General features: G+C 50.1%; 1 protein-coding gene across 1 annotated transcript in view; it reads right to left on the bottom strand.

Annotated features, from left to right (window-relative positions):
- The window catches only part of LOC144773673 (NXPE family member 1-like), a 233,850-nt gene that overhangs the window by 129,042 nt on the left and 83,121 nt on the right, over nucleotides 1-21,687 (bottom strand). Inside the window, exons 2-3 of the mRNA XM_078658827.1 lie at nucleotides 17,770-17,915; nucleotides 16,404-17,113 (exon numbers count right to left, since the gene is read on the bottom strand). Of these exons, the coding sequence (XP_078514953.1) occupies nucleotides 16,404-17,113; nucleotides 17,770-17,859 (800 nt within the window). The 5' untranslated portion in view covers nucleotides 17,860-17,915. The remainder of the gene's footprint in view (nucleotides 1-16,403; nucleotides 17,114-17,769; nucleotides 17,916-21,687) is intronic.

The raw sequence follows: 21,687 nt of genomic DNA, 5'->3' as shown, positions 1-21,687 counted from the left end.
CCTCCGTCTGCGTCGGCAATGCTTCGTGAACCTGTTGGTGAATTAACCTCAGTTTAGCAGTCAAGTCATAAAGATAATCGATCAACATTGGATACTCAAGATCACAAAAGGCACTCGGTCTAGGGACCCCCCAAACATTGGCAGGACGACCGAACACTATTTCATAGGGACTGAGCCCTACTCGGGAGTGTACAGTTGCCCTTGTTGACAGTAATGCTAAGGGTAAAGCGTCAGGCCACGAAAGACCTGTCGTAGCCTGAATTTTTGCTAGTTTTAGTTTAAGGGTGCCATTGTACCCCTCAACCAAACCAGCTGACTGAGGATGATTGGCACTATGGAATTTCTGATTAATTCCAAGGCCCTTGCACACACTCTTCATCACACTCCCCACAAACTCACTTCCGTTATCTGACCACACAATTCTAGGCATTCCATACCGAGGGAAGTACTCCTTCAGTAGGATTTTCGCAGTGGACAAAGCAGTATTGTCTTTGAGAGGATAGGCCTCAATCCATCGGGAAAATGCGCAAACAACAACTAAAACGTATTTCAGGTTATTGCATCGTTCCATATGGATGAAGTCCAATTGGATCACCTCAAAGGGGCATGAAGGGGGAGCAAAACTACCAGGAGGAGTTGGGGTTCCCTTACCAGGATTGTACAACATGCATACCATACAATTCTTAACCAAGCGTTCAGCACATTTCGTAATACCATCATTCTTCCACACAGGAAACAGCAATTTACAGATACCTTTCGCGCTAATATGTGCTAACCCATGTGCCATAGTCACAACAGCCAGCACATATGCATCAGGCAACATCCATCTTTTCTGTTCCGATAAGTCAATCCAACAACCATTCGCATCCAACTTTCCCGTACTTTCTTTCCACTTCGTCTTTTCAGTCTCGGTGGCCTCATTCTGAATTGCTTTCACACTCTCGATAGTGTTTTCACACATACTTGATTCTGCAGGCCACCTGACCGAACTCGTCACATACATTCGAGTGCTAAGGTTCCGGGCAGTTTCCTTAGCAGTCTCATCCGCAAACGCATTTCCACGACCCACATCGTCCGTTACTTTCTGATGTGCGCTACATTTGACTATGGCCACCTGTTTAGGCAATGTGAGTGCATCTAAAAGATCATTTACAAGCTGACCATGTTGAATCTTCGTACCATGTGACGTAAGGAATCCTCTCTCTCTCCACAATCGTCCAAAACTATGTGCCACACCAAACGCGTACTGGCTATCCGTAAACACATTCACCCGTTTATCTTTAGACAACACACACGCTCTCGTCAAAGCAATTAACTCAGCAGCCTGAGCCGAATTCTGACTTAACCTTGCGTTTTCCACAATCGTTCTCAATGTAACTACAGCATACGCAGTTGTCACATCACCATTCGGTAACTTGAAACAAGAACCATCCACATACAAAGTACCATCGGGATCTGTCAATGGAGTATCTTTTAGGTCAATGCGACCCTTGGTTTCCTCTTCAGTTTTGAGATAGCAGTCATGTACTGCTTCACCACTTGATTCTACGTCGATCGGCAGTAATGTTGCTGGATTCAACACATTACATCGTTTTATCCGTATATGACTGGCCAGCAATGTCAACTCATATCCAGACAATCTTGCACTTGTCAGATGTTGAGTTTTCGTTCGGTTCAATAGAGTGTCGACTGCATGCGGAACCATTACCGTGAGCATATTATCCATGACTAGACCTGCGGACTGTCGAATGGACGCCGCAGCTGCCGCTGTTGCCCTTAAGCAACTTGGCAAGGCTCTTGCTACTGGGTCTAAAGTCGAAGAAAAGTAGGCACATGGGCGTTGCTTACCACCAAAAGATTGTGTCAAAACACTCAACGCGCAACCATTCCTCTCGTGAACGTATAGTGTAAACGGCTTACTGTAGTCAGGGGTACCCAACACAGGAGCCGAACACAGCGCATCACGTAATTTCAAAAAACTTTTCTGACATTCTTCAGACCAAGGTACTGGGGATGAAACATCCTTGCACGTAAGGGCTATCAATGGTTTCGCCAACAATGAAAAATTTGGAATCCATTGTCTGCAGTAGGACGTAATACCTAAAAAGGCGCGAACATCTCTTTGGGTTTTTGGCACAGTCATTCGGGAAATCGCTGCAATTCTCTCTGGGGTCAACCTTCTCCCTTCTTTTGACAATAAGTGACCTAGATAGGTAACTTCTTGACAACAATACTGTAACTTTGAAGGCGACACCTTGTGGTGTAAGTTATGTAGATAGTGCAACAATGATACTGTAGTCGTTTTGCAAATAGCTTCTGTATCAGCTGCCACTAAAAGATCGTCTACGTATTGAATCAGAGCTGCACCTGTAGGCAATACAAAGGCATCAAGTTGACCTTTCAGTGCTTGGCTGTAGATTGATGGACTCTCACAGTAGCCCTGTGGAGCGCGTTTTAGCCTAAAACTGCGACCACCTAATGAAAATCCGAATAGGTCTCTGCTTTCCTCTGCAATCGGGATGCTAAAGAAAGCATTCTTTAGATCGATCACTGTGAACCAGGAGGCAGATGCCGGAGTCATTGTTAGTAAAGCCGTAATGTCAGGGACCACGGGAAATTGTGGAACCACTATTTTGTTTACCTCTCTCAAATCTATAACAAAGCGATACACAGGAGGTTTAGTTGGGTCAGTTCGTTTCAGAATTGGCAATACAGGGCTATTACACACGTTTCCACGAGTTTCTTCAACAACACCTTTTCCAATGAGATCATGAACGATTGCTAACAGTGCTCGTTCGCCCTCAAGAGAAATACGATATTGAGGTAAACGCGGTAATCGCGCATTCGGTTTCAATTGAATCACATAGGGTGGAATGTCTAACAAACCCACGTCATTGGGACCTGTGGCCCACAGAGACGCAGGGAGGGAACTCAATTCCGGTGGGAATTTATCAACCGATAAATACATGGGAGAAATCACTCTCCGTCCCAATGTAAGTTCCACTCCTTCGGGGGAACAATACAACGTTGCATATAATCGTTTCAACAAATCCAGGCCCAAAAGATTTTCACCACAACCTGTAGATAGAATCAGTGGAGCTGTTAGCTCACGAGGTCCAATCATAAGAGGCAAAGGGTTAGAGACTGGGTTACTAACAGGGGCGCCAGAGAATCCGACGGAAACATTTGTTAAGCCAGACAAAGGTGCGCCAGGGAGTTTTGAATGCATGATGGAACTTTTCGTCGCACCAGTGTCTAACAGAAAAGGCTCAACTACACCTGATGTAGCCACTGCAACGTAAGGCCCACTCTGATCGACCGGAACTGACACTACTCCCTCTCTTTGTCGTTGGCTGTCCTAGTAATGGTCATTTACAACAGTTTCATGGTCTGCATAATAATCATCAACATTATACTGTGCAGATCGAACTGACCCCGCATTTCGCTGGTCAAAACAATTATTTGCGTCTGATTGATTTTGATAACGATCACTTTGATTGCGGAATGAACCACGACCTCTACCACGAGGTGCCTGTTGAGGACCACCACCACGGTTTCCACGTGTCGACACACCAATCAGACGGTCCCGTAAGGCAAGACAATCATATTTTAGGTGTCCCTCTTTCCTACAATATGCGCACTGATTATACCCAAGTGAAGATCTGTAATCAAAGTTGTCAGAGCGCGGCTGTGTTCTATCGAGCTGTGCTCGCGGCCGATACTGCTGTTGTGCATCATTTTGGTTTGATCGTGGAGGGTATGCTTGCTGCAACAAAACCTTTGTTTTGAGCTCCTTAGTTTTCTTTTCTACACGATCACTTTCTTCCTTCTCCCTATTCTCATAATACTGGGCCGTTGCTAGTATTTGCGCAGGGGTTGAAACTGCCCACGCACTCTCTGAATTCTTCAATTTGTTGCTTAGTTCAGGCAGCAAATTTGACACGAATTTGTCAACGAATAACCGCTGGCCTCCCTCAGCGCCCATGTCCTGGCCGCTGTGGTCGACAAACGCTTCCTCAAACCTTGTAAAGAAATCTGAGACACTCTCGTCTTTCTTTTGCTTACAAGCTGATAATTTATCCCAGTTCACCTTCATCGCTGGCATGAGAGTTTTCATGAGCGTAATGATTTTCTGAGGCAAATCCAAAATCAGCTGTTCAGGCTTGGCCCCACCAACTTGTAATGCATCAGCTGCTAGCAGTGCAGCCCAATCACCCCCTAATTCAACGGCATGATTGGCTTGACGAATTTTAGCCCAAACTGGTTGCGGTACCACATTGCCAAACAACATGTCGATGTCGGCAATATTCATAATAGTAGCTTCTACCAGTTGTGATAACTCCTTATAATAACCAGCCGGATTTTTACGCGGATCGGGTAAGGATTGCTTCACTTGCAAAACTTCCGATCGTTTCCATGGAAGATGTATCCACACCCTTCGAAAATGCGGTAGCACCACAGGGTTAGCCTGCGGATCTCCAGGCACCCACAGTGGCGGAACTTCTCTCATAGGATACTGACCAGGAACCGCTTTCCAATTCTCAGTGGTATCATCTAATGTCACCCGAGAATGTGCTGTGGATCTGAATGCTAATAAGCGTTCCACTGCACGTCGTACATCGTCTCCTATAATCATACCGTTCGAAAAGTGACTCTGAAGTTCAATTATGTCGGACGGTACATTTTCTACATCATCATTATACCACTCTTCCCTCAAAAAGTTACACATCTCTTCAAACACGAATCTCTGCGTAGGCTCATTAAACTGAGAAAACGTATCAAAGACTACACGTGGAGTGTAATTAGGATGTCTTATCCACCTATGTGCCATTGTTACTAACGTCTCTTTCTCCCTACCACTAGGGATCTGACTCCGTCTCTGAGGAGTTTCAGATGAATCAGACGAAAATAACGGACCAGAAAGAGGTGAATAAAGGGTAGCAACAGAGTTAGGAACACGCTTACGAACAGAAGGGGAAAGAAAAACAGGGGCAACAACACTGGAGGTGAAGGAAGGCATAGTAGGAACGGACAAGATAGTCGGAGTAGCAGAAACAACAGTCTGCGAAGGTACAGGTACAGGAGCAGTAGGAACAAGAACAGGTGGTGAAACAAACGTAGGGTTAACAGCAGGCTGACCCGCAGCCGCTGGAGCAACAAGAGGAACAACAGGAGGAGCTATAGCAGGAGCTACAGGAGCAGTAGCACCCTGTACATAAGGAGGTGGTGATTTCATCAAATATGACAGCAAGGAATCCTCCTTCAAATCTTCTTCTTTCTTTTCTAGATTATTCGGTAAAACTGGGTAACATTTATCTATTTTCATGTGATGTAATCTAGTAGCGATCTCCATGTCTTTTTCTTCTTTGTCTTGTCTACATTCTTTTATAGCTTGCATTATCGGAATAAACTCTTGCTTTTTATCCTTTTTAAGTTGTTTGATTTCTTTCTGCTTGGCCTCTTTACGCCATATCCGAAAGGAATCAAACATAGCTGGCCTAGCTTTCTTTAAAAATAATTTAGCCTCAAGATTATCTAAAATCGAAAGTTCAACAGTTCCATGTTGTGGCCATCTAAGATCACCGTCTTTCTTTGTATAGCGGACCCAGTAATCATTATATATTATAGGACCCACCCCATGTCGACTATAAAGATCATGTATCGGAGTTCCAACTGGAGGTATCGGACATGAGTCCTCCAACCGGGAATCCATTGCGCAACATTTGAAAATACGAAACAAATTACTATGGCTAGGCATCGTGCACACTAACCTAGTATCAAACTTCAAGGATTACCGAAGCAATGAAACTTCGTGTAAGTCAAAAACCCTCGGTTTTTGGCAATTGCAACTGTCAAATAATACTAAGAACCAATACTAAGAACCACAAATGCAATGGAACCATGCAATACAACAAAGCCTTAAGGCTATCACAAAGCTCGGAGAGCTAACCACAAAGCCTGAGAAGGCTATTACAAAGCTCAGTGAGCTATTACCACAAAGCCTTAAAGGCTAACAACAAAGCTTTCAAAAGCTAGAACCACTACTAAGGACTGGGAGCGACCCACAAATACTTAACTCAGAACTTCAATGGCGTCACCAGGAAGGCCCGTCTATCGTCTCGCTTGTACATAAGGTCTACGCCGGGCGTCGAAGACAGGTCGACAGTCAGGGCATCGGTCCGTCGCAGCCGTCAGGAGGCGGGAATCTTCGCAGGGAAAAACTTCGGGCCACTTATTTCGATAACAGGATCGATGAAGCGGGGTGCACCTTCCCTCGGAGATTTCACACGAAGTTCCTCACGATCATCAGGCTTTGGACCGGTACCGCTGAAGTCGCCCCACGTTGGGCGCCAACTGAAGGACTGGACTTTTAACAGTACCAGCGGTGCCAGGGAACAACACCTATAACCTTCATGGGATACCTGTTTCGGGGCACAAACTACAGAGACACGGGACACTTCCTTCGGCGTCAAAGATTCAAGGTTTATTACTGCAGGGAACACAGAAGTCACGACAAGTACAACACGTGCAACTTGGGGAGACTGCTTCAAATTGGTTCTGTGGATCGCTCCTTTTATACAAAATTAACTCATAGGACAACATGGTACACAAAAGTTTACAACCTGGTTCCCATAATTATCCCCCAGAGGGGTCGCTTTGGTCACTTTGGTACACATAAGGTCCGGAACATAAGTGCGGAAACATTTGGCGGTTCCCAACTGTAAAAACCCATCTTCCCAACATTAGTGAATTCTAATCGGCAGTAAAACAGATCGAAATAGGGACAAGGACAGGTGCAGAGGAAGATGGAGACAGTGGGGATTTGAAAAGAGTGTAAAAGGGGAGGTATCGGGAAACACGAGATACAGGCATCAAAGGGACGTGCCTAATGAGATGCACGGCTGAGACAATAAACCGGACGGCAAGATGAGCCTCGAGCGGGGCCATCTGCCTTACAGTATCATCCCCCTCATCGTAAAAGATATTTACAAAGTACATGTGTCTTCCACAAATATTCTGAGAGTCCCAGGGTGACGAAGCGGACAGTGTCCGTTCGCTGGCTACTTGAGGGCAAGAGACAAAATGGATGCCGTATCTAAGATGGAACCCGTGGGTACAGATGAAAAACCCACATATCAAACGAACGGTTTAAGTTAGCACAGCGAAACTGCGCACACTTACTAAACTCGTCATTTGCGGTTCTTAGATACCAGACTCGACCATATTCGTGCGAGTCGAAAACATCACTTAAAATTGTTACAGAACCTCAGGTGCGAGACGTACTGTTCCTTGGAGCGGAGGCGCACTGTTCTCAGTACGTTCCCCACTGGTCAGGGTACGATGCAGCCCAGACAAGAGCAAAGGCCAGGGAGTAGAGGCAGGGCTCAGTGCACGGTGCGACTCGAGTGTAGGAGGGGGTGTGAAGCGCACGGCTCTCAGCGCATACACTCCGGCTCAATCGAGGCACACAGTTCTTTGAACAGCGCACAGTACCTTAAGTTTGGTGATGTTCTTGTGAAGCGGACGGCTGAAAGGGGGGGCTGTCCCACGTCGCGTTGCTTCCCTGGAGGTGAGGCGAGCTGCGGCTCGAGGCTGGGCAGGTCACTGGTCACCCGGGGCGGCGGTGATTGGTGGCGGCAGGGTCCTTTCTTTGGAGTTCGCTTCTGCCCCGAAGGAGGCGGCTGTGTGATGGCGGCAAATGGCAGTACGGTCCCCAAGTGCGGGACGTACCCAGCCAAAGTGCCGATTGCAGCTGTGCTCTCACAGCTGAGCTGTCGGGCAGGATGCCGATCGGAGGGGGGGTTGACACAGGGCGGCAGTCCGTCTTTGCAGAGAGGTCTACGGCGCGAGGCGCAGTCGACTCGGGTGCTGGGACCGGACGGGTCCTCCTTCAGGTTGCTCTCGGGGCTCACAGGCAGATGCAGTCACGGTGTTCGGGCCAGCGGCGGCCCGGCCTCACGTTGCTCTTGGGGTCCACTTTGGGCCCCTGTCACGGTGCTCGGGGGGGGATACCGATGTCCTGGATCAAGGGGAGCGTGGCAGGGATGCACAACGCTCTCAGACTCCTCAGTCAGCGCTGCAGCGATGAGCAGCACACACAGCAGTTCCTTGATCAGGGAGGGTAGCGCCCACTGTTCCTGGGGCGCTGGTCAGGGGCAAGTTCCACAGCAAGCCCTTGGAGATCTTTAGTAGAAGTTTGGCACAAAGTTCAATAAAAGCAAAAGTCTCTTGTAGTCTCTTCTTTTTCTCTCCTTCTGCAGCAAGGCACCAGACAGAGGCCAGAGACAGCACTCCTCCTTGTAGTCTTCTTCCAGGTCCTTCTCTTCGGGCAGAGTTTCTTCTGTAGCGCAAACAGGATCTAATTTACAAGGAGCAGGGCTCCTACTTTTATACCCAGTTTCTTTTGTTCTCACAGGCCAGGGGGGCCTCTGCATAACTGCTCTCAGCCCCTGAGCACTTGTGGTGGGTACTTCTGCTTCTGCATTCAGTGTGAGGGCAGGCACATCAGCCGCTCCCCAGGGGGGCGGGGCCAGCATTGTGAGGGCAGGGGCAGCCAGGAGCACTTTGTTGACAAGCTTCGGTCCTTCCTGGGCCAGGTGCAGGCTGAGTCATCAGTCGCTCCCCAGGGGGCGGAGCCAGCATTGTGGAGGCAGAGCACAGCCTGATGCATCATTCAGGGAAACTCCCACCTCCCACTAAGGTGTCATCCTGCTATTCACCACCTGTCAACTCCCAGCCCTGTCACTCACACAACTCAGACAGTCAGATACACACAAAAGCAGAGGCGGGCTGAAATGGTTAGGCAAGCAAATGCTAACTTTCTAAAAGTAGCATTTGCAAACACATGATATTAAAATAAACTTTACTGAAAGAAGTATTTTATTATTCTGAGTTCAGGCATACTAAAAATTAATTTCTACCATGTTCCCTGAGCCTGCTGGGATTATAGAGTGTAATAATTCCAGCAGCCCATCTGGCCTAAAGGGAACTGGTAGCCTTACAATAGTGAAAAACGAATTTGGCAGTAATTCACTATTAGGACATGCCACACACATCAGAGCATGTCCTACCTTACACTTACAATGCACCCTGCCCTCAGGCCTACCATAGGGGTGACTAATATGAAGTTAAGGGAAGGTTTAGGGGCTGGCAAGTGTGTGCACTTGCCCAGCCAGCAGGCCAGTACCAGACTGCACGCAGGTTCTGCGATGGCAGACCCTAAACAAATTTTAAGAGGCTGCTTCTGTGGGTGGCGCAATCAGCGCTGCAGGCCCACTAGCAGTATTGGCATTTACAAGCCCTGGCACTCCTGGTGCTCTTTACTGGGGACTAACAGTAAATCCAATGAACCAATCATGGACATCAATCACATGTAACAATTTACACAGGGAGAGCATATGCACTTTAGCACTGGTCAGCAGTGGTAAAGTGCCCAGAGTCATTAAACCAACAAAAACAGGTCAGAGAGAGTATTGGAGGAAGGCAAAAAGTTTAGGGATGACCCTGCCAAGAGGGCCAGGTCCAACACAACCCCCTTCCAGCCAAAACGCAGGGTAGACCGATCACTACCTTGATGGTCTTCACTGCTTTGGGCGATAGAACAAGGACCTGGCCCGCAACTGCAGGGGCAGACTCCAGTTCTACGCCAAACTGAACCTTTTTCAATTCCTCTGGGTATGCTCTCAGGGTCCACAAAGCCAACCCATGTGGAACCCTTCTCTTCACCTGTGGACACCACCTGGGCAGCACCCAGCCTTAATTCGCTCACAGGTGTGTCCCAACAGGCAGACAGAAAAATGTCACAGTGGCCACTGACAGTAGTCAGGAATGAGACACAGGCCTTATGCCTCTCAGGGCTCTCAAACCTCTGTGGCCTTAAAGAGCGGGGGGCATTAGCCCCAGGTGCTTGGCACCCTTGGTCCACTCTCCCTCCTGTCAGGTCGGGTATGACATCCTGGAACCGACCCACCAGTCCCAGGTCTGTACCTGGCGGCTGTACCAAAGACTGGGGTGGCCTCTCCCACACCCGGTCCTCCTCCTTGGGGCTCTGTAGCCTCCCACCTGGAGTGGTACCCCCTTCCAGAATTGTCAGGGCACCTGTGGCAGGTGACCTGCACAATTCGCCCACCAGTTCAGGGGTGCTATCCTGCAACTGGGGCACCAGGTCAGGGGGGACACCCTGCACCTGGCCCTTAAACCTAGGGTCTAAACCCTCAAGCCGCACCGGGGTCAGAGGCGAGGACTCCCTCCCTCTGCACCCCCTTCCAGAGTACTGCCTACTCCCACCTGGAGTGGTACCCCTGGAAGTGACATGGGTCAGGACACTGATTACAGTGGTCCCACCCTCCAGGTCAGACAACACCTGAACCTGGCTCTCCAACTCAGGGACCCAACCCTGCAGTTGAACACTTGCCTGGCGCACCAGGACTTTCCGGGGAGCACGCCTGCCCCCCCTGAGGGTGGCACATAGCTCATGTGCCGTGCGACAGTCTGACTGGCGCAGATCTCCCAACCCCTGTCCCTCTGACAGTGTGGGAAGATCCCCCAGGACAGAAGTGGTGTCCCCCTGGTCATTCACTGGGGACGCAGCCCTGCTGGCTGGCCCCTGACCCACTGGTTCCTCCACTGGAGACTCTTTCCCCCTCTCGCCCCTCCTTCTGGACTTCTGCACCCTCCCAACTGGAGTGGTACTGCCAGTCACCAGAACTACTGGAGCCCTGTTTACAGAGCCTCCACGTTCTCTAGCCACTGGGGGATCCCCCTCAAAGGGTGACTCATCCGAACAGCCTAGGCTTCCCACCTGGTGTTCCCTTAAAGAACCATCCAGGCTCTGAGACTGAGGTTGGGCACTACCGGGACAACACCCCTTCTCACTCCTTCCCCTTAAGGACAGGACGTGAGGCCCTACACCCCTCTCACTACTACAGGACCTAGCTGGGCTACTCTGCGCCACTTCCACCTCTCTGGGCTGGAAGATACCGGAGCCACTCCCCACAGGATCACACCCCAATGCCTCTCCAGACCCTCTGGAATCCACCACAAGGTCTGCCTCCAATGTGAGCTCCCTGGGGTCAGAGAACTCAGGGGTATATTATCAAGGGGCTTTATCTCCGCTTTTTTGGCTTTAAAAGCCAAGAAAGCGGAGATAAAATTATCTCCCTATTACCAAGCTGTCGCTAACACCAGTTAGCAACAGCTAGTAGGAGATAGCGACCATCTTGGGCCCCACTTTGCATGTCAGTGATATTTATCACTAATGACATGCAAAGTGGGCGTGCCAAGATGTTAGCGACTGAAAACAGTCGCTAACATCGCTATCTCCTATTACCAACTTTTGGAGATATTCGCGCTAAGCGCGAATATCTCCAAAAGCTAACACCTGCCCTCAGCAGTTCTTAGCCATGTTATCCAATGGGAGGTGGATAACATGGCTAAGAGCATTTGCTCGATAATGCATGAATATCGCTGACTTTTCAGCGATATTCATGCATTGCGGCCGTTTTTTATCGCATTTGCGATAAACCTTGCTAATAGCAAGGTTTATCTGCGATAAAAATCACCGATTTGCGGCGATAATTTTTGTCTCTAAACAAGTTAGAGACAAAAATTATCTCTATTGGTTGGTAATATGCCCCTCACTCTCAACCAGGTGTTGGCATAGCTCTGGAAAACTGGGACTTAAAGTATGCTCTCCCACAATTAGATTACACAGCCCCCTAGCAGGGTTAACCAAATTATCCTTCACCTCACCATCCAGCGCCTCACACACATACTCCACACCATCCTTCTGAGACTGGCCAGACAGTAGAGGACTGTCTCTGTCACACAACCCACACTCTTCTGGGCGGTCCTTACACTCACCCACCAGGACCTCAACCATGGGGGAACCCCTCCCACCACTAGGACCATGAACTCCTACGCCAGCAACCCTATTCCCTTCAGGGACGCTGCACACTACTGGAGCTATCTCATGCCCTTGAACCTCCTGGTGTAAGTTAACCCCCTCCAAGTCAGGTGCCATACCTCTAGGTGCGCGCGCTATGCTGTCTGCACTAGATACCTGAATGTTGCTGCCACCATCTGAGCTGGACTCCATCTCCAACTCAGCAAAGCTCAATCTCTGAGCTACACACATTTCTTGTTGCTGGGCTGACGCCCTCCTGGCCTCAAGCCCCTCGAGCTCCATGTCAAGTTTCCTCATTCTTAAGTCACGGGCAAGCTGTATTTTCATGTCTTTCAGGGCCAACTTCTTGGTTTCTAGCTCCAGTTGCCCATTTATTTCCAGCTCTGCCAACTTCAATTCATGATCTCGGGTTGCCTGTCTGTCCGCCAGCTCCTCTGGCGACAGACCTCGGCCAGAAACACTGCTACCCAATGGGGAGGATGCACCCCTCCACTCTGGAGTCAGGGGTCCCTCCAGCTGCTGTTCTGCATCCTCAAATTCAAAATTCTTTCCAGGGGCATTCCTTGCCTTGACCCAGGCCCTCAGCGCCTTTTGGACCTGCTCCCTTCTGGAGAGTCCGGTCATGGAAATGTTCAAATTTTTGCAGAAGCTCTTGAGCTGTTTCCCGGTGTAGTTTTCTAGTTTCTCCCAATCACAGTCAATAGAAGAAATGGATGCTGCCTTTTCCATTTTCACTGACACAGGCATGACTTCAAAAACACATGGAGATCTCTTCTTGCAAATCATAAATCCAAAAAAAAGCCTGTGTCTTAGTTACTGGACTGTCATCACCGTGCAATGGTCAGTAGTTAAGGTAAAGACACTGCAAATGTAAATTCGCTATCCTCACCGCTGCGTCCAATGTTGGAAAGGGGAGTCTCTGGTTGGCGCAGTGCAGCACTGGCGACAAGCAGGGACTCTCTCTCCCAAGTCAGGGCAAAGGATTACCTTCAAGAACAACCTCTGCTTACCCTCTAGGTAGTGTGGCGCAAGCAGTCTAGGCTAATCTCTGGGGCACATGGGGTTAAACATTTGCAGTATCACACCCTTCACCACCAACCCACCACACAATGACACCAAACTGTATTCTTTTAGTAAAAATATATCTTTATATATATTCAACGTAGGCTTGTAAATACAGTCTTATGCGTAAAAAAATGGTTCCAGTTACTCTTCACAGGGTCATAGTTCTTAAAAATGCAATGTTTTGGGCCTTCTGCCCAGTTTTGGTAAGGTAATGTGCCTTCTAGCGCTTCTGGGCGCTTTGCGGCGCTCCTGTGCGCTTTGTTCGGCTTTCCTCCGAGGGCCCCCCTAAACCTCACGCATCTCGCGTGAGCGGCGTACAGTGCAGTCCTTGCGAACCAGAGGTGCGAGACGTACTGTTCCTTGGAGCGGAGGCGCACTGTTCTCAGTACGTTCCCCACTGGTCAGGGTACGATGCAGCCCAGACAAGAGCAAAGGCCAGGGAGTAGAGGCAGGGCTCAGTGCACGGTGCGACTCGAGCGTAGGAGGGGGTGTGAAGCGCACGGCTCTCAGCGCATACACTCCGGCTCAATCGAGGCACACAGTTCTTTGAACAGCGCACAGTACCTTAAGTTTGGTGATGTTCTTGTGAAGCGGACGGCTGAAAGGGGGGGCTGTCCCACGTTGCGTTGCTTCCCTGGAGGCGAGGCGAGCTGCGGCTCGAGGCTGGGCAGGTCACGGGTCACCCGGGGCGGCGGTGATTGGTGGCGGCAGGGTCCTTTCTTTGGAGTTCGCTTCGGCCCCGAAGGAGGGGGCTGTGTGATGGCGGCAAATGGCAGTACGGTCCCCAAGTGCGGGACGTACCCAGCCAAAGTGCCGATTGCAGCTCTGCGCTCACAGCTGAGCTGTCGGGCAGGATGCCGATCGAAGGGGGGGTTGACACAGGGCGGCAGTCCGTCTTTGCAGAGAGGTCTACGGCGCGAGGCGCAGTCGACTCGGGTGCTGGGACCGGACGGGTCCTCCTTCACGTTGCTCTCGGGGCTCACAGGCAGATGCAGTCACGGTGTTCGGGCCAGCGGCGGCCAGGCCTCACGTTGCTCTTGCGGTCCACTTTGGGCCACTGTCACGGTGCTCGGGGGGGGAATACCGATGTCCTGGATCACGGGGAGCGTGGCAGGGATGCACAACGCTCTCAGACTCCTCAGTCAGCGCTGCAGCGATGAGCAGCACACACAGCAGTTCCTTGATCAGGGAGGGTAGCGCCCACTGTTCCTGGGGTGCTGGTCAGGGGGCAAGTTCCACAGCAAGCCCTTGGAGATCTTTAGTAGAAGTTTGGCACAAAGTTCAATAAAAGCAAAAGTCTCTTGTAGTCTCTTCTTTTTCTCTCGTTCTGCAGCAAGGCACCAGACACAGGCCAGAGACAGCACTCCTCCTTGTAGTCTTCTTCCAGGTCCTTCTCTTCGGGCAGAGTTTCTCCTGTAGCGCAAACAGGATCTAATTTACAAGGAGCAGGGCTCCTACTTTTATACCCAGTTTCTTTTGTTCTCACAGGCCAGGGGGGCCTCTGCATAACTGCTCTCAGCCCCTGAGCATTTGTGGTGGGTACTTCTGCATTCAGTGTGAGGGCAGGCACATCAGCCGCTCCCCAGGGGGGCGGAGCCAGCATTGTGAGGGCAGGGGCAGCCAGGAGCACTTTGTTGACAAGCTTCGGTCCTTCCTGGGCCAGGTGCAGGCTGAGTCATCAGTCGCTCCCCAGGGGGCGGAGCCAGCATTGTGGAGGCAGAGCACAGCCTGATGCATCATTCAGTGAAACTCCCACCTCCCACTAAGGTGTCATCCTGCTATTCACCACCTGTCAACTCCCAGCCCTGTCACTCACACAACTCAGACAGTCAGATACACACAAAAGCAGAGGCGGGCTGAAATGGTTAGGCAAGCAAATGCTAACTTTCTAAAAGTAGCATTTGCAAACACAGGATATTAAAATAAACTTTACTAAAAGAAGTATTTTATTATTCTGAGTTCAGGCATACTAAACATTAATTTCTACCATGTTCCCTGAGCCTGCTGGGATTATAGAGTGTAATAATTCCAGCAGCCCATCTGGCCTAAAGGGAACTGGTAGCCTTACAATAGTGAAAAACGAATTTTGGCAGTAATTCACTATTAGGACATGCCACACACATCAGAGCATGTCCTACCTTACACTTACAATGCACCCTGCCCTCAGGCCTACCATAGGGGTGACTAATATGAAGTTAAGGGAAGGTTTAGGGGCTGGCAAGTGTGTGCACTTGCCCAGCCAGCATGACAGTACCAGACTGCACGCAGGTTCTGCGATGGCAGACCCTAGACACATTTAAAGAGGCTGCTTCTGTGGGTGGCGCAATCAGCGCTGCAGGCCCACTAGCAGTATTGGCATTTACAAGCCCTGGCACTCCTGGTGCACTTTACTGGGGACTAACAGTAAATCCAATGAACCAATCATGGACATCAATCACATGTAACAATTTACACAGGGAGAGCATATGCACTTTAGCACTGTTCAGCAGTGGTAAAGTGCCCAGAGTCATTAAACCAACAAAAACAGGTCAGAGAGAGTATTGAAGGAAGGCAAAAAGTTTAGGGATGACCCTGCCAAGAGGGCCAGGTCCAACAGGTTGCACTTATCTTTGTAGTGGAGGCAGATCCAGCCTTCCGCTTTGAGGTATTTTATTCTTAGGTCACCTTTTCTGCAGTCGATGGAACAGACAATTTGTTTCAAGAGTATACTGCCACCGCACTTCCGCAGGAATATAAACCATATAGTACTCTTGAGGTTCCGCTCAGAGCTTGCAACACCAAATATGGTTTAATGGCGCCCTTCCACACCCAATAACTCTGGTCCTTGTAAGCCGTTTATCGATAGAAGAGGCCAAATGGCCATTCTTGGCTGGGCATACCCCACACCCATGCTATCTAACAACTGCTAAGATTTCTAAACTACATATATTACATACTTCCTTAATACGTACTAATAGGGCAGTTATTCCGTTTATGTAGCGCAACTTCCAGGTGGGACCACCTGGGGCTGCTGCGCAACCACCTGCACCTATTGGTGTGACCGTCAGTCCTTTGATGGTTAATTCCATAATGGACAAGTGTCCCCAAAATAAGGATGAGCTTCCTTATTGGCTTGCCGAGAAATTTGGGCAACTCAAAGCTGTTTTTCCAAATACGACACCTGTGGAGAAGCACAGGATTTTTACAATAAGACTACCAAAATATTTGATAAGGCAAAGAAGGGGAAACTGTGTAGGGTATGGGAAAAGAGACAAAGTTAAACTTCTGGTGTAGTGGGTTAGAGTGAATGTGAAAACAGTTATGCATCACACAAAATGATATTTACTGGCCGAGAGCACATTATCAAGGACATTTCTTATGTGTGGGAGGACAGCCTATTCCACTCTGCATGTAGCCACTGCACAAATAGAAGCCCAACTCACTGACTCCTTACTTGTCAAAAAGACTCTTTTCCGAGTCGCTCAGGTAGGAATGCTTTCGATTTCTGGCGACCATGGCTTTTAACTCATCGCATGGCACACGTGAAGGCCTGAGGCAGTAGAAGACCTCGCCGTGGCAGTGGTGAGTGTATTCACACAACTCCTCTGTCGAGTTCAGTTTTAATCCACATTCTGCTTGGACGTCTTTCGTCCCGTTGACAAACTTGCCAATCCAGTAAAAGTTCTCGTAGCCTTTGTTTCGGGCTCTCCAGAGGGCAGAGACCGCCTCGCTGGAGTGCATCAGCAGGATGGAGAACTGCACTTTGCCTTCCCAAAATAGCGTGAAGTGGATATGGTAGGTGCCGTTGGTCAAGTCCTCAATCGCCCCCGAAGCTCCTGCTTTGAGCTCCGGAGAGTGAATCCGGGCTCTTAAAAAGTCGCCACCATGTTCCTTTTGGTTGCCGAAGAAGTCGTACACCTGGACCTGGACGGTCAGGTTGTCACCGACACAGTATGAGTTTTTGGGGTTCAGTATCGTGGCCCGGCTGTGGCTGGCACTGGTGGTCTGGTTCTTCCCAATGAAAAGGGCCTTGGGCATGCCGGCATCAACTCTGCTGAAGAGTTCAATGGTTTTCAAGTCTGTCTCAGTCAGGCGGGCTTCGGTCTCCACCTTCTCCGCTGGGCCATCTGTGCAGCTTTCGTAAAAATACCTAAAACTCGGAATCTGAAGAGAAAAAGGAGGATATTATGGTCACATGTCAAGGCTCGTCCTGAAACATTCGATGGATTCAAACTCCAAGACAATCTTCTAAAACAAGCATGTTCAATGGCACTGGTTTTATCAAGAGTCACTCACTCTCTGGTAACAAAATGAAAATTTCTTAGAGCTGTCCACTACTAGAAATGTTTAGAAAGAAGTATATGCATCTACCAGTGTCATCTTAGGAGATACCAGTGGGATGAACCAACATGTCCTTCAGACATAAAGAGATAGAACTCAAGCTAGCCGGGTGAAGGTCTGTGCTCCTTTTTAAGGAGTTTCTCTTCCTTTCCTGGTCTGGTGCAGAGAAGGAAGGAACTCAGCCAGAGGGGGCAGTGATGGGAACAATTTTTGGGCCCATTGAAGCCCAGAAAGAGAGGGCTCGAAAGGGACCAGAAGGGAGGCCAGAGGCTTATCCAGTCGGGGGTCATCCCGGGGCGGGGGGGGGATGGGGCAAAGCTGGGAACACACAAGAAGGTCCAGCTGAGACCCAAACAGGGGGCTTAAAGCATTTATAAAGCAAGAAAACAGACTGAAGAGGGCCTGCACCTGACAGAGTTTGAAAACAATAATAAAGCAGATTAAAAAGTGCCCAATGAAACATGAGGAAAGGTACACACCTGTGCGAATAAAGGACTCGTTTGGAGCATGTAGGAAATCAGAAAAATGAGCGTGATGAGGACCACTCCCACCGTGACCATCTTCTTCATCGTGGCTCACAGAAACAGTGTGTGATCCTCGGCTGATCTCGTACAGATGCTCTTTGCTGCAGGGATAAAACACAACACATTAATGACACTTGGATTTTAACTTTGTGTTAACACCATTTCTTTCAATTTGTTTGAACAAGGGCAGCCATTTCCTGACCCCAGACTAAGCAGCTACGACTGTCTATCAGATGACACAACAGCCATTGTGGAAGGAAGAGGACCCCTTTCCCTGGTGACTTTATTCCATAGTCATGGAAGTTGCCTGAGCCTTTCAGACAATCTTTCACCTGAAACTGTTCACCTCTGTGTCCTTGCTGAAGTGTATTCTCTTTATACGGTAGGTCTGTATTGACTTTATATTATAGGTCTTGTTGAGATTGATAAATATCATAGCAATGTACATCCTGATGTATGCACGCATAGCAGCTGCAGTACCAATAAATGCAATATCGATTTACGATGTAATCTATGCACGCCCATGATGTCAATACCAGTAAATGCAATGCCAGTGTATGCTCTAACCTATGCACGCACAGTGATGTCAATGCCAATAAATCCAACATCGATGCACACTGTAACTTATGCAAGCATAATGAAATCCATATCAGCAAATGCAATGTTGATGTACGATGTAACAACTGTACGTATAATATATAGGGTAAATATGATATCCATGATCGCCACGTTACGCGTGCTCAAACTCACGCACTCATATCACTGCTGCCAGATTTATCCGAGATGACCTCTACACCAACCGCAAGTCAAAGATACGAGGTCAGACAGGCTCTACGACGCAAACCAAAGCCTACCAATTGACAGGTCACAGTGAGGGTTACACTTAGCCCAAAGACAAACGTGCACCCAGGGAACTCCTGATCGATCTCACAGATAGATAGTCACACAACAAACGGGACCGAGGAGACTGACCAGTGGCGGCTCCTTCATTGGGGCATGGGGGCATCACCCCACTGCTTTCTCGCAGTGCAAGAAGGCAGAAACATAAAATGGTAAAACTACCATTTTATATTTCTGCTTCTCGCACTGTGAGAAAGCAGAAGTGCCTGGAGGGCCTTGTTGGGGGCGTGTGGTCCTGCTTGAGGGCAGGGGGGAGTGGCTAGCCCACTGCTGTGGGTACTGATTGTTTGGTCGGCCCCAGAGAAAATGGCCTCGCTGGTGCACTCTTCTCTGCGCCTCACCAATCACAACACTGCAGTGGCGTAACGAAACTTGGGGGGGGGGGGGCCTGCAAAGCACATGGAGGGGCCCTCCCGGCGGCCAGGCCCACCACATACCACTTTGCCCCACCACCCGAAAATCTGGTATATTTTGACTTGAAACCTCCAACATTTAATGAAATGCTTCTATATTGTCTTGGCTTACAGTTCTAATGAGAAAGTGGGAAACCCTATTAAAATATAAGCTACACCATTTGTAACAATACTGTCAAGAGCAGATTATTTAACTGAGGCAGCAATCAGAACAATGCCAAGGAGCGATCCTGTTGTCTCAGGAACTGACTCTGGCTGAAGAACAAAGAACAACTGTTGGACTTGGGCCTTGTGGCAGGTTCACCCCTGAACTTTTTTCCTTAAATTATAGTGATTTCTGGTCTTTGCGCACTTTGACACTGTGGCGCAGTGTAAAGTGCGGGCGCACTTGGAGTACATGTGGTGAGATAGGCCTGCCCTCCCATAGGAATGCATGGGGAATGTATGTGTCCCTGGTAGTTCCTGATGCGTGGGGAGGGCGGGCTCGAGTTTGGTATGTGTGAACTCGTGGGAGTGAATGCTGCGCAACGGTATGTGCGGCTTGTATGTGTCTAGTGGGGAAGTGCCATTCCTAGACATGGCTGTACGTGTGCAGTGAGGGTGCTGGAGTGTGATTGGCTGGAGCTGGCTGGCATGCCAGGCTCCAGGAAGTCTGGATGGGTCTGCCCGGTGGTGAGTGGGAGATTAGCATGAGTGATGTGTGGGAGGAGTGTACCTGTGTCCTGAATGAGGCTGGGTTTTCCCCTGACAATGCTGGCTCCGCCCCCCTGTGGTGTGACTGATGACCCAAGCCCTGCCAGTGAATAGAGAGGGTGGTTGAGCCATCAACAGTACTCCCAGATCAGCTGCGACTGGTTCTGCCCCCACCCTGCACCTAAAGACAAAGGGAAAAGGTGTATAAAAGAGGGGCTGTGACCCCATGAAAATGTTCTTGTTCTGACACTTGAATCCTACCAGGGGCGTGCTGCTGCTTGGGCCCAGGGGGAAGGCTTGCCTCCCCTGGGCCCTGCCCAGCCCCTGGACTCCTGAAGGACTCTTTCTGGACTATGGACTTCCCTAAAGCGCCTGGGAGCGCTTGTTCTTTGCCCTAGCGCTGTGGAGCGCTGTGTCTTGCCCTTCTAGCGCCTGGGAGCGCTGGATTGTCTACTAAGCGCTTGGGAGCGCTTCCTTTCTGCCACAGCGCGCTGAGAGCGCTTTGTTTGCCAAGCCGGTGCCCACCCGGCCTTTGTGGAGTTCTGCTGCGCTCGGTATTTATTTTACGAGTGCCCACCTCGCTTTATTGTTATTTTAGAGCCGGTGCCCACCCGGCATTTGCTGCTGTCTACTGCCGGGCCGCCGCTCTGCCTGCGACGACCCGGAAGCGGTTGGGCAGCCGGCCGATCCCGGCGCGGCCCCAACCGGAAGTCCCGCCTGCCGCCACCGGCAGGAGAAAGAAGCCGAGTGATGGCTGCCCGGGGCTCCCCTGAGCTGGGGAGAGCCCGGGCCCGCCAGGAAGCAGCCGCCGGATGTTGCGGGGCTCCCAGGACCAGGAGGGAGCCCCGGTGGAGGAGGAGAGCCGCCGCCAAGCACCAGAGACCCGGTGAGTGTGTGCGGAAGGGAGGGGGGCGTCGGGGCACATTGCCGGTGCCCGCCCCTCCCCTCCAGAGCGAGACCCTTGTCCAGAGAGGCCCGTGAGGCCTCGAGTGATGCCGAGTCCCCCGAGAGGGACTCCGCCTAACCCCCCACCTTGAGCCACGAGCCCGAGAGGCTCTGAGGTGCCATTATGCTTTTTGAGCCCAGGAGAGGCTCATGGGGGCATATTGGATCAGAGCCTGAGAGGTTCCTTAAGGCGCCTCCATTGTTTTAAGAGGCCCGCGAGGCTCAAGGGGCATTCCTTTGTTTTCGAGTCCCCAGGAGGGGGACTCCAACGATGCCCGCAATTGTGCCTACAGCCTAGAGAGGCTCAGGGCACCCCCAGTGTTCCCGGGTCCCCTGTGAGGGACCCCACCGCCCAGTGAGGCTACATCTTTTGGTTGAGAGCCCCGAGAGGCTCAGGGGGACATTTCATTTCTACAGAGCCTGTGAGGTTCTCAGAGGCCACATTTGTTTAAAGAGTCCAGCGAGGCTCCCACATTGGCCCTATTGATGTTCTTGAACCCTGGAAGGCTCCAACGTATCCCCACCAGCGTTCCTTCAACTGCCCAGCACTTCGTGGGCAGTTGCACCGTTTAGGACCCTGACATTGGGACTGCCACAGGTTGTGATTTACGTGACTGTGTTGCATAGTTGCTTGTCCTTACACCTCTGAATGGGTAGATTATTCATCATGTGTTTCCTGCACCTCTGAATGTGTTGTTGATGCATCATGTGCCTTGTTCCTTACACCGCTGAACGTGTGTTGATGCGTCATGTGTTCCTTACACCTCTGAATGGGTAGATTATTCATCATGTGTTCTCCTGCGCTGCACCTCTGAATGAATGTTATGCATTGCATCATGTGTTATGTGCTTGCTAGTACAGGTGGTGCTAGTGAGGTCCTGGTTACCAGTAGTTACTGGTTGTGTGCTCTATTTTTATATTG

The sequence above is a fragment of the Lissotriton helveticus genome, chromosome 8, assembly GCF_964261635.1.
Source record: "Lissotriton helveticus chromosome 8, aLisHel1.1, whole genome shotgun sequence".
Taxonomy (NCBI): domain Eukaryota; kingdom Metazoa; phylum Chordata; class Amphibia; order Caudata; family Salamandridae; genus Lissotriton; species Lissotriton helveticus.
The sequence above is the reverse complement of the archived record's forward strand: the minus strand, read 5'-3'. Positions and strand labels throughout refer to the sequence as shown.